The sequence below is a fragment of the Nipponia nippon genome, unplaced genomic scaffold, assembly GCF_047370975.1.
Source record: "Nipponia nippon isolate SJK-2023a ecotype South Korea unplaced genomic scaffold, ASM4737097v1 scaffold_4, whole genome shotgun sequence".
NCBI lineage: Eukaryota > Metazoa > Chordata > Aves > Pelecaniformes > Threskiornithidae > Nipponia > Nipponia nippon.
The window spans coordinates 53,391,436-53,404,683 of NW_028262358.1; the positions used below are offsets into that span (position 1 = coordinate 53,391,436).

General features: G+C 46.4%; 1 protein-coding gene across 3 annotated transcripts in view; it reads left to right on the forward strand.

Moving 5' to 3' along the window:
- Positions 1-535: 535 nt before the first annotated feature.
- Positions 536-13,248, forward strand: part of GRM1 (glutamate metabotropic receptor 1) — a 195,024-nt gene continuing 182,311 nt past the window's right edge. For all 3 annotated transcript variants that reach the window (XM_087776109.1, XM_087776113.1, XM_087776110.1), the window contains exons 1-2: positions 536-712; positions 2,196-3,093. In XM_087776109.1, the coding sequence (XP_087632235.1) occupies positions 2,331-3,093 (763 nt within the window). In that variant the 5' untranslated portion in view covers positions 536-712; positions 2,196-2,330. The remainder of the gene's footprint in view (positions 713-2,195; positions 3,094-13,248) is intronic.

The following is a 13,248-nucleotide window of genomic DNA, read 5'->3' on the forward strand; positions in this document are numbered from 1 at the left end:
ATAGAGTTCCCAGCGGGGAGGTAATCTAACTTTAACTTTCATACAGTCAAGTAAAACACCCGAGACCTGTGTTAGGGATGCAAGCAGGTCGTCTGAATTATGATTATTCAATCTGGTATTATTTTAATCTGACATGCCTCTCACGTGCTTCATTTAGATTCATCTTGACCTGAAAACTGTAATCTCAATGCCTTTATCCTTACAGGTGATTTATCTTGTTCAAGTACCTTTTAAAAAAAAAATATATATTTATTTTAAAAGCGAAACCCTGCCCGTGAGGCAGACCGGCACATTTCACTGTCTCGGGTCTCCGGAGCGTGGTCTGAGCCCCCTTCGAGCAGCAGTCTCTTGCTCTTGCTCTGGCTCTTGCTAATTGTGGCAAGAAGATAAGGAATGAAGAGCCGCGGGAGGTGAGAGCAAACACCTTCCCTGCAGCCGCAGCGTGCTCCGGGTGATGCTTCCTTGCTCGCTTACAAGACAATAGCCGAAGAAATTAAGGAGGGGGAGAAAATGACTGATCCTTCCGTGTGAAATAATGGATGAGCCCGGGATGACCTGTTTTTTTCCTTGCGGTGGAGCGGTGCTGAAGACAGAGGGCACCAGCGCCCAGCCCACAGCCGTCGCCCCGCCGCCAGCGCGCCAGCTCGGGGCGGCCGGAGAGCCGCCAATGCCTGCTCCGAGCAGGCTGGGAGCCGCTGCCTCGCCCGGCCAGGTACGTCTCGGGGGTAACCCCCAAACAGACGGCGGGGCTCAGCCCTGGGGGTGCCCGTGGGGCGGGCGGCGCAGCCAAAAGGCACTCCGGAGAGGGGCTCCGGGGCCGCCCGGGGAGCCTGCTCCCGGCGGCTGTGCCCGCCTGCATGTGGGGACGCGCGGCCAGGACGGCGGCTCTGCTCCGAGCGCCGCCTCTCCCGTGGCCGCCTCCAGCCCTCGGCGCCGCCGGGCGGGCAGCCCCGCGGCGGCCCCGGCCCCGGCCCCCCTGCCCGCCGCCGGGGAGGGACGGGGGAGCGGCGGCCGGTCCGGGGCGGCCGGTCTCCCTGCCTCGGGCGGTGCGTGGGCGAGCGTGCCTGCGTGCCTGCGGGCGTGCGGGCGGACCGCGGCAGCAGCGCCGGGCGGAGGGCAGAAGTTTGGGGGAAGCGCCCCGCGGTGCTGGCGGGCGGCCGAGCCGGCGGTGGCGGAGCCGGAGCAGCGGGACACGGGGGCACCGGGACAGCCCCGGGACAGACAGACAGACGGACAGCGGGACAGACAGACAGACGGACAGCGGGACAGGGGCCGGCGGGGCAGGGCAGCGGGCGGGCGCTGTCCCGGGTGCTGACGGCGGCGCCGTGCAACAGGGAGCCGGCCCGGCCCGGCCGCGCTCCCGCCTCCCCGGGAGGCGGCGGCGGCGGCGGCGGCGGCGGTGGCAGCCGCGCCGCCCGCCCCCTTTCCACCAGGGCGTTTCACGGCTCCAAGCCCAGCCGCCGGGCTGGCCGCCTCTCCCCGCCCGAAGGCTGTATGCGAGCAGGCGTGCCGGCACGGCACATCGGGGCTTTGCCCGCGGTTGCCTTAGTAACCAACATGTATTTTTCCCCCGCTCGCGTATGTGTGTCCCTGGCTGAATTACAGTTTTGCCCCCCACACAGGGAAAAGTTAATCTGCACGGTAAAGCGGTTCCTTTCTTCCTCCCTTGGCTGACCTTTAAATGACATTTCCCGTCGCTGGCGGGGCAGACCGCTCGCTCTCTCTTTGCACCCCTTTCTGTACTGGGAAGGGCAATTCCCGAGCTGGGAAAGATGCCTCCAGGTAGCCAGAACGCGAGAAGAGAAGCACTCGCCACCCCTCTTTCAGGGCCGGGCCGCTGGGGCCAGGCTAGGAGGCTGCTCCGAGGAGCTGCCTGCCTCCCGAAACTTTCCAAACTGGCCGGGGGCGGAGGGGAGGGTGCGTGCCGGCTGGAGCTGCGGGGAACGGCCGCCTCGGTTTGAAAAGCGGACACGAAGAGGATCACGCAAACGTAACACATGTGAGTATGCACGAGCGTACGTCAAGGCAAATAAATACACATTTATAAATCCCTCGTGAAACTTCCTTTCGAAGCAAATTGACCCGGGCGTTTGCGAAAGCAGCCATCTCCGACTGTGCAGGGTCGCTTTATCGAGCTCTGGTTTGCCACCGATTTCCCGATGAGCGTGTTTTATCCCCTATTTCTATGCCACCAGGTGAAAAGGCGCTAGGATGACGGCTGCCTTGGCACCTTCGAGAGCGATGCTGTAAGACTTCGCTGTGATGGTATTTGGAGCAACTCGGGCGCTGGCGGGGGGAAGCGGCTGCCATTTCCTACATGTCCTTAAGCCATGTGCAGGCAAGAGGAGCCCGTGAAACTGGTAACCTGGGTCTGGATGACATCGTGCAACAAAATGATTGGCGTGCTGCTGGTCTTTTTCCCCGCTCTGCTCCTGGAGATGGACGTGCTGCCCAGGAGCGGCGGGCGCAAGGTGCTTCTCTCCGCAGCCTCCTCGCAGCGGTCGGTGGCTCGGATGGACGGGGATGTCATCATCGGGGCCCTCTTCTCCGTCCATCACCAGCCGCCGGCCGAGAAAGTGCCCGAGAGGAAGTGCGGGGAAATCCGGGAGCAGTACGGCATCCAGAGAGTCGAAGCCATGTTTCACACTTTGGATAAAATCAACGCCGACCCGGTCCTGCTGCCGAACATCACCCTGGGCAGCGAGATCCGAGACTCCTGCTGGCACTCCTCGGTGGCCCTGGAGCAGAGCATCGAGTTCATACGGGACTCCCTCATCTCCATCAGGGACGACAGGGACGGAGGCACCCGCTGCCTTTCCGACTCGCAGCCCCAGCCCCAGACCCGAGTGAAAAAGCCCATCGCGGGGGTCATCGGCCCCGGCTCCAGCTCGGTTGCTATCCAAGTCCAAAATCTGCTCCAGCTCTTCGACATCCCCCAGATCGCTTACTCCGCCACCAGCATCGACCTGAGCGACAAAACGCTGTACAAATACTTCCTCAGGGTGGTCCCCTCCGACACGCTGCAAGCCAGGGCCATGCTCGACATCGTCAAGCGCTACAACTGGACCTACGTCTCCGCCGTCCACACGGAAGGTAGGTACGGGGCAGCCCGCAGCCGCCCCCGGCCGCCCCCGGGCCCCGCAAGGACGCGCCGGTGCTGGCTGACCCGCCCCGGGACCCCGGGGGGGCCGGCTTCTCCCCGAGACAGCACCGGCCGCTGCCACCGGGGAGACCGTCAGGTGAAGGGGGAAGGGGGAAGGGCGAAGGGGAAGGGTGCTGGGGGGGGATACAGTTTCCCCCGGCGCGGAGGAGCCCCCCGGCCCCGGGCGCCGCGGCTGCGGGGGACGGGCGGGGGCTCAGCAGCGCAGGGAAGCCCGCAAGAACTCCGGCGCCGGCCGGCGGTCCCGTCCCCTCCGTCCTCATCCGCACACGGAGTGGTTCGTGGGCTTCTGCACAAAAGGTGAAGGCGGCTGGAGCTGGCAGCGGCTCTGGCCGCGCCGTGGCGGGGCGGGGAGTTTTTCCGTGGGGCTGGCGAGCGGGTCTGGCTCGCACGGTAGCTCGGTCGCTACCGTCTCGGGCGGTATTTCTGCCGGAGCAAAAGGGAGTCACGGCTCGGCAGGGACTCCGGGATTAGCTGCTGGCTTTGCCGCCTGTGAACTCGTTTTCGGGGACTGCGAACACCGAGGAACGAAACCTGAAAACCCCTCTGCCGTCCGGGGAGCCCCTGCGAAGCCGTGTCCCGTGGGAAGGAAAGGGCAGGGGGTGGTTTGTCAGCAGGTCCGGGCACGTCTTCATGCAGCTTGAGCAACAGTAAAAAATACTGCTCTGCACAGTCTGTTCGTAGTCAACAGGTTTTACCGATTTTAAATATCAAAAGAAAAATATCAAAAGTAAGGGTATTTTAAAAAGGAGACGTTGGTTTATAGCCAGCCTAGGTGGACCGACATAAATTACAGAAGTAATTGCGTTCAATAGAAAGCAAACTCTTCTGATAGATTATTGTGACATTCCTGTAGTTCGGTTACGGTCCTCAAAAGGGGATTTTTTAAGTCCGAAATTGCAAACCTGACCACATTATTGCTATAGTTTTGCAGCTATTCTGTTTTATCTGACTGTCTCTCTCATACGGATTTGATTTATGATTCCCTCTGGTTACTGAGCTGACTCCACACCTTTTATTCTCACAGAGATGACTAAGTAAAAAGAGTTAAGAAGATACATTATGAGGAGTAAATAAAAGAATCTCCAGGAGGAGTTGCATATGCAACATTCAAAGGTGAATTGGATTAAACTGGACACCTCAACCATGGGAGCGCTGCGAGTTGGGGGCGGGGAGTAAGAGTGGGAAGCAAGGACCTGACATTTGCAGTTCGTTTTCTGCCCTGTTCAGATGAGAAAACGAACTGCTAGCAAGAGCTGGGCATGAGCTATTAAGATTCTCTATTGCTGACAGATAAGATCAGATCTTGTGGCAGGCCAAGGTGAAACATAAACGTGAAAGGGGTAAACTCTTTGTTGGTGTAAGTGGCCATCTCTCCCTTCAGTGCACTTCGGGGGGCTGTGCAGAGCAGGCTGCCCAGAGCCTGGGGAGCTGCCTCCGGGGAGCTGCCTCCAGGGAACTGCTCCCTTGCTCTCTCTGTAGGTGTAGCTCTCTTAACGTTAGTGGGACTTAGCTCTTTTGGAAAAGACAACAGGTTATGAGTGTTATTTGTTCATTCGATTTATTTGAAAGATCAGTATAAGTAGTAATTTCAGTCATTGCTTGTGAGAAATTTTAATTAAATATCTATTTTTATGAATGTTACTAACTGATGAAAAATGCTTGTTGCAAGATATTTTTATAGACTTTAAAGGGATACTTTTGAAAATGGTGCATCAGTTCTACCTCCACAAGGCAACAGTCTCCTCTTAGGAAATGTCACAAGGATTTTGCAGATTATGCAGCTCGAGATACATATTTGCTTTTTAAAATTATTATTCATCTGTATCTGCCATACCTTTATTGTTAGATTCAAGTTACAAATTCCACTGGAAATATGTAACAAGCTTCTGTGTTCCCTTCCAGAAAGACAAGTTATTAACCCCATCCCAATTGCTGTTGGGTGGATTCCAAAGACCTTTTTTTTTTTTTATTTAAAGTGAAATTAGTACTCATGAAAATTGGTGTAAAGTGTTATATTTCTGTTGTGTCGAATCCCATGCGTTCACTGTAAGAGATCTGCTTGCTGGTGTGTTAAAGGTAGGATCACTCTTCGCAGACAACACAAAGCCGCCCTGAATTATAGTCTGTGTGAACAGGAGCTGCTCCATCCGTGCTATGTTTGGAAATATGGGCATAAAGTGTAGTAAGAAACATTCCTCCTCCACACTTACTCATAGGCCTCTACGCTGTCTTCATGGTGGGCTGCAAAATGTGCTGGGAGGAATTCTAGGGTATCATGGGTTGGAGAATCACTTCAGCAGGGACTGTGAGAAATGGGCATGTTTCTAGGAAATGCGGAGGTTGACACTGTGAAGAAGTTAATTGTTTCACCTTCCGAGTACTCCAGATCCAGTCTGGTCACCTCCTGAGAGCAGAAAAGCTTCCTACTTTTTACCCGACCCCCCCGTTCTCATGGGGATGGACAATCCTCAGCTCTTGTAGCCACAAGGGGATGCAACGAGACCACTGAGCTGACTGGCTACCTGTGTCAGCTAGCCGTGCTCCTCAGTCTACCCGCCCAGGGTCACAGAAGGAGCCCAGAGGCGATGTGCCCTTCCTCGGGCAGTCCGAAACATCCAACTCCTCTGTTTACCCTTCCTCTACTCCTGTACTCTAGCTGGAGTGATTTGACTGCCCAACCGAACACCAGTCTACACAATTATACCTTTAATGAAAATCAGGAATAAATACCACACAATTCGGTACCCATGTTTCTTAACATGAAGCCTGCACATGCCATGAGAATGAAGATAATAAAGTCACGCAATATGTAGCATGATGTCTGTAAGTAGTCCCTAATATCCTACTTTGCTTTTGACGTGAAAGTCTATTCTTCATGTGTTAATAGGATAATTAGTGTTAACTAGTTGTGATGACACTTAACTATATACAATCTCTACACACTAGTACGTGAAGTTGCATGGAGGTATGCCATACTTGTTTTGGGGTGTGGGTTTTTTGCACAGTTGTTTATTAAGATATATAAACACTGGACTTGGGCAGAAACTTCTCAGTGAATAAAATCTGTTTTCAAAGTCCCACAGAGCACACAGCTCCTTTTAGAGTAAAATTGACACATAAAGATCCACATTCAAGAGCAAAGAAAGGCAAGTTACTATGTTTGGTTTTTTTATTATGTATCTCAGTTGAGCGTAGTTCCACATCATGAGAGTGCATTTTTTCCAGAGTGGGCAGCAGTCATTAAATGATGTGAGAAATCTGTGCATCTGCTGGTGGAAGGCTGTGTGACTGTATAGTAGCTGCAAGGCATTTTCAAGGCTATTATTTTTTTAAGGATTCTTCAAAGGTAATTCAGTGTTGGAGTTCTTGGCGTGTGTGTATCTCGGCTCTTAGGCTTCGAAGTCATTCTTATCTGGAAATGCACATAAGGGGATGTCTAACTCCGAGCCAAGGCTTCCTATGGAAATCAAAGGCATCAAAAGCACATGTGTTAAGATGGGCACAACCCCAAGTGTGATAAGGGCAGAAGGAACTACGCTTGCTAAGGGTTACTTTCCAAGTGAGATATTCTGGTCTTCGGTGAGATAACCTCAGAGTCTTATATTATTCTCAACTTCCCAGGCAGCCACTGGTCATTTGGTAAAACTGGGAGGAATTACAGGGGATGCTTTCTTCCTTCCCTGGAGAAGAGCACCTGGGCTGCCGCCAGGATGAGGCAAGAAATCCTGAGCGGAGATGGCGGGCACCAGCTCTGCGCTGTTTTGATGCTGAAGGCACAGAAGTTAATATGGCTGTCTCCAGAAAATGCAGAGCGGTTGTGAGATTGCTGTAGGTTACACCAACTTCCAAACCCCACAAGACGCCTGCACCCTAGCTAGTCATCAGCACGGCGTCTCCACCAGATCCCTCACCTTCAGCTCTTCCTCTTGTACATGAAGCAAGAGCAATGATGGTGTAAGAAGCCTTTTTATCACCTCATCTTCCAAATATGTCACTTCTGAATAAGCAAATAGAAATACTTAATGCCTGTGCCTGGCTTTTCATTTAAATTGTTGCAAACGTGTTAGCCTTATAAAATGTATGTCAGATTTTTGATTCTGTGAAAACAAAATCCGAATGTGCAGAATAGATCCATTTGAGTGTCATTTGCGATTTATGGACCATTCTTACACTTCAGTGTACAAATACCCCTTTATAAACAAAATTTCCATTCCAACAGATGAACATGCAGACTTTGCAGAAACAACTTTGGAAATGGAATGATTAAGTTCATTGCACCAAATTTTGACTGTTTATAGATTAATTTTACTGAGAGCACTGAGAGGTTTCCGGTTTTGATCAATTTTGTCAGATTTGTATTGCCAGGCTGTTCCTTTTGCTTGAGTATAAGGCTTAAAATGAACTATGATGAAGCAGATGGCACAACTGTAAAGACTTTCAGATCAAAGTAGATGGTGGAGGGATTATCTTCACAATGATTTTTGATAACCTGACTGCCGCACACTCTCTGTTGTAGTAACGTACAGGACACTTATAGGCATGGTTATATATGTTGAAAGAGGATGGAAGGGAGTGACTCTTGTACAAATTTCACAGGAAGTAAGTTCTTTCAGTAGAACTCACTAAAGTAGCTTTAGAGGTGCTAGTAAATAATACTTCTGTTTAAAGATAAGTGGAGCAATATCCATCAAATAGCTCAAAGGAATAATTTCCATACAGTTGTGTTTAATTTCTCACAAGGTGTTCCTACAGCTGTTTCTAACAATGTTATATTATTAATTCCATGGTGTCACTCAATGATTGATACTTTCTGATAAAATTATGACCAGGCAATAGAGAAAAGCAACTCCAATTCAAATGTGTGAAATTTCAGAGTTTACAAATATTTCTATAGGTACCAACAGTTACAAAAATGCTCTTAAGGGTTAACCTCATGAAGTGCTGTGAATTGTGCCCGAGATGTGTGTTCATAAATGCATATTCCAATCTATTTTTTTTCCTCCATTTAACTAACTTCACTAGCCATCTTCAGAGGCTTTGTGATAAGGAAAAAAGGAGAGACATATGTCCCAAGGAGGACAGAAATGAATTTGAAAACAAGTAGGGACTAGAATATTCCCTGCATTGGACGCATTAATTGTATTTATTAGAAGGTGCTGGGAGAATCGTTTACATTGACTGAAGCTGACAAAATTATTGTGGGTGACAAACACGGTAGAGATTGAGCGAAATTCCTTCTTGAAAATATATTGCTTTGCTGTGCTCCTAAATTCACAAATAATCTAGGTTTTCAACTACACGACTGTCAGCTGCATGAGTTAAATCAACTCAAAAGACTCATCTAACTTCTGTGCCTGCCTTCTCAGCAATATTGCTAGAGTTCATATTTATCAGTCAGCACCATGGGTTCATTTGTGCTTTACTTCTATTTTTCCTGCATTATGCCCTTGCTTTCAGATTTGTATGCCCCACATTTGTATGTCCTTGTAAACTCCTCCAGGATTTTTTTCCCATTGAAGACTGTTTTAGAAAAGGTAAATGATCTTGGCTTTCTCAAAAAGCTCTGTGAAAATGCCTCTAAAATATTCCTTTGAACATATGGTTCATAGGAGCTTGTGCTTAGGTTTCTCAGACAGAAACCCAAAAGCTATGTGAAGTGAAACCATATAACTAGAAGTACTGTCACCCATTGAGAAAGGTTCTTCAGGGGTCTAATGCGTCAGTGAGCTGGTAACTCTAGCGGGAGACCAGAAGCATTGCACCTGCCACACACAACCCAGAAAAATACTGATCAAAGTCATTACTAACTGGTGCTCACTGACCCATGTGAAACAAAGCAGGGATTTCAGTACATTTTCTGGGTGGCAGGTGTTCGCAGCATAAGCCACCGTCACAGATGGCAGTCATTAACACCTGTGCTGGCAGTCTGGACAGGAGGGCCAGAAAATGACTGGACATGAACTACAATAGCGTTTCACCTAAAGAAACCATCCCTTCATCTACGGGTATCCAAGGGCGGCTAAGGTGTATCACCAGAGATGGGTGGAGAGAGGTGTGTAACCAGCTTGGTTTTGCTGGCTAATTTTTCAGACTGGATCTTTTCCCAGACACTAATATTGTTATTATTATTACTGTTAATGTACGGCTTAAAGAACAATTTCTAGACCTGGTTTGCCTATCAATGCAGCACAAAGTTGGCTATTGAGAGAGGTGGCAGGAGTCTTGTGACCTTTGAAGCCATTGTAGCCATTGCTGCCTGCTGGACTGCGGCCCCTGTTCGTGTCTAGTCCAAAGGAGTGCCCACAGGCGGCTGTTCGTGGACCCTAGAGCAGCACAAAGTCACTGAAGCCCACTGAGTTTACGGCAATCTTAGTTCTTTACCAGTGAAGAAGCACTTGGATGAGGGCCATTTTTTAAAACCCTGTCCCAAGTAGAATGCCTCACACGGTAGACAAACGGTGTGTAAGAAGTACGCCTAAGGATGGAGTATATATAAAGGCTCTTCACAGTAATTGTTTTATGGGAAAAATAAACTGTCTTTGGCTGAGGAAAGGAAATCAAAATTAAAAACATATTAAACCTGCTGTACTGGTCCTTCAACAGTGGGCTGAATATTAAAAGAAGCAAGAGCAGGGCATGTACAGAGCATACCTTCACAACTCCAGTATGTAGCAACTTCCCAAATACTAGGGCTGCCGTCCGCAATGGACCTTTCCTTTACGAATTTGTCTAATCCCTTTTTGTATCTGTTTATACTTCAGTCTCCATAGTATCATAACAATGAATTCTGTACCTTAATTGTATGTTGTGTGAACAAGTGTTTCCTGTTATTTACTCAAAACTATTCCTTGAAGACTGCATTACCTTTGTACATTCATACAAAACTTCTCATCATTTGTTAATCCTGATCATTATTCTGTACTTCTAATTCCAATATGAAATGTGGGGAAACAGAGCTATATTCAGTATTCAGGGTGGGGGTACACCACGGTTAAACTCGCTCATGAAGTAACAACTCTGCTCTCAGACCTTTCCTAATAAACTTCTAATAGTCCATTACCTTTTTAACTACCACCATGCACTGAATGGATGTTGTCAGAAAATACTTTAAAATCACCACAAAACCTTTTTCTTAAATGGTAAAGCCTACTTCAGAGGCCATTATACACTGGGTTTTCCTCAGGTGCATTACACTTCATTTATTAACACAAAATTTATTTCCTACACTTTGGTTCCTATCTGTTAGCCAATTATTAATCCAGGACCTTCTGTCTTATCCCATATTACCTCTACTTCTGTCACAGCCTTTAATAAGGGACCTCATCAAAAGCTTTCTTAAATTCCAACTACTCTATAGTGATTGTAGCATTCATATGATTACCTGCTCCAACAAAGTTTATTAAACTTCTGAGGTATGTATTTTCTCTGCAAAAGTTATGTTGGTTCTTCCCTAATATGGCGTATTTATTTACTTGTGCATTAATACCGTTTTTGTTATGGTTCCTACCAATTAGCTTTGTGCAGAAGTATCTTAAGTCTGCAGAAATATCATGTCTGTTGTTCATTGGATTACCCTCTATGCCTCTATACTCTCTATAAATTCTGTTTAAAAATGAAAACTGATATCTGAAAATATAAAATTACTTTTTCTACTTTGCCACTTCCATCTGTTTTGGCACTAAGGCCAGTTTAACTGGTGGTAACATACCACAACAGAAAATTAGCTGGTATCAGCAATTTGTTAAAGTCCATCTTATGGGTTTGTTCTAAAATACATTCTATTGACACTCGGAGATAACGGTTCAGTCTTATCCTACATAAGGAATGACCTTTGTATGAGAACCATCCTAACCGCCTTCACAGGCAGTGCAGACTCAGAGAATTAATTTAACTTTTCTGTTATGGTTTTATCTTCCCTGAGTGCTCTTTTTATATAACGGGTTATCACCGAGTATCAGGCAAGTTTCCCATTTCTGGAATATTTGAAGAATGGTGGGTTATTAGATTCTATGCCTTTATGTCTCAAAATTGTTTCATCTTGTTTTATTGTGGTTTTGTATTTCATTTGGCAAGGTATACTCTCTTCTCTCTCCCTCATTAGGACACAACTTAGACTTTTTTAATTCTTTGTTTTATTTGTATTATTTTATTTATTTTGTTTTGTTTTGTTGTATTTTTATAGCTTTAGGAAATTTACTTTTCTGCTTTATCATGCTGGCTTTTTTGATCCTTTTGGACTTCAGCTTTCAGCCTCTCATATATTTCTGCATAGTCTCCGTGTAATTTGTTAGTATTTCACTCTTTTAGCTGCTCCTTTTAATTTCCTTGAAATTAGCTTTCTCATTTTTATATAATTTATTTTGTTTTAAATTAAATATTACTATTATTGATTTTTTATTTCACATGCAACTTCTTCTGTCTAAATATGACTAAAGTACAGCCCAATTACAGACTATTTTTGGACAGTTTGGTCTTAATAAGGCCTTGTATACTGCTCAAGACTAAATCAAGAGTTGCGTCTTCTTTTGAGAATTCAATGAGCAGATGAGTAACACACATGAAAAAGAAACCGATACACAGTATGTAAGATTTGCCTTCATTTTCCATTATCTAACCTACAGTCTGGCAGTACTACGTACAGAGCCAGGGTGTGTTAATAGCGTTTTGTGACACGTGGGGTGCTTTTTAATGAAAAGTACTGTGCATCACAAGCTGTCCTTTCCTCTTGTGACATGCTGCTACCTAGATGGCTTGTGTCTATCAAAAACCAGTGTGACACATATTTTATTTTACTGAAAAGTCATATTGTTTGTTATACAATGCCATGGTCCTCCATTTGAACAATTTCCATTTGTATTCTCTCTTGAATGTTTTTAAACAAATGAATTTCTTAAAGTATATTTGAATTATATTAATAACTAGCAATGATTTATAAGTCCCTTTGAAATTTGATAGAAATGTTGTAAGAATAGGCATTTGGCAGTTCTGGTAGACAAAGCAAAGAAGATCATGTCCCATGCTGGTGCAGAGAGGAAGTGTAGCTGTAAGGCTCTTGATCCAATGCTCATTGAAGTTAGTTGGTGGTCCTCTGTTGAATCCAATGGATCCTGAATGGGACTCAGCATGGCTATTAGATGTTATTTTTTCAGGTTATGGAGCTGACATTCCTCAGAAAGCACTAAAAATCCACAGGGCTTGTGAATCCCACAGCTAGAAGGATCTCATGGTTAATTGGAAGTAGTGTAAAACTGTGTTTGTTGGATTTGCATAGATATTAGAGGATATTCATATACATAATTTTTTCCTTCCAACTAGAAGAAGGCTGAATCTAGTTCACTTCTCCCCATACAAATTCCCCAGTGAATTTCACTCTTCTTTCTCTTCACAAATTGTTTGAGGGGCAAACTTTCATTTTCTTAAATGCAGTCACAATTTGGAGTTGTTTGACCAGCAACTTTCATCCTTATTCATCTGTGGATACAGATGGATTTGTACAAGCTACTAATTCCCGAAACATTTATTCAAACAAAACTCATCCTGGCAAACAGTAATAAGAACCAGGCATGAATATTGCTGAAGTGACAGCTATTTGAAATCTGAATAAGTGTTCATAAATACTTTCTTAAAATGTCTGGCCAGGCTCCATTGAACATTGAATGTCTCCTCCTCTGTGGAGGAGAATATAAAAGATAAATTTGTAATTAATTGTCAGGAAGTGAGAAAACCTTTCATGCTTATTTATATAAGCCTTTCTTGCCTGCATGGTGCTATGGAGAGGCTTTAGCAAATGGAAATCTGTCATGTAGAGCCTCGTGCTGGGTATGGAAAAATGGTGATCCTCCTAGCGAGAATGTATTTTTCTGACTGTAAGCTCCACATGCATAAATCTCAGTCTCTTGCCTGAGCAGAAAATACGTGAAACTGAATATTGACAGTGCTGTAAAGGAATGCTATATTATCAGCATTGCAAAAAACTGTTAGGATGATTTGAGAGACTGGAAAGTTAAAATCCACTCCTACTGAACTGGTCGGAATGGGTTACAGCAGTGACCTGATGGCATTCTCTCGGACGATGCCCTTATTTG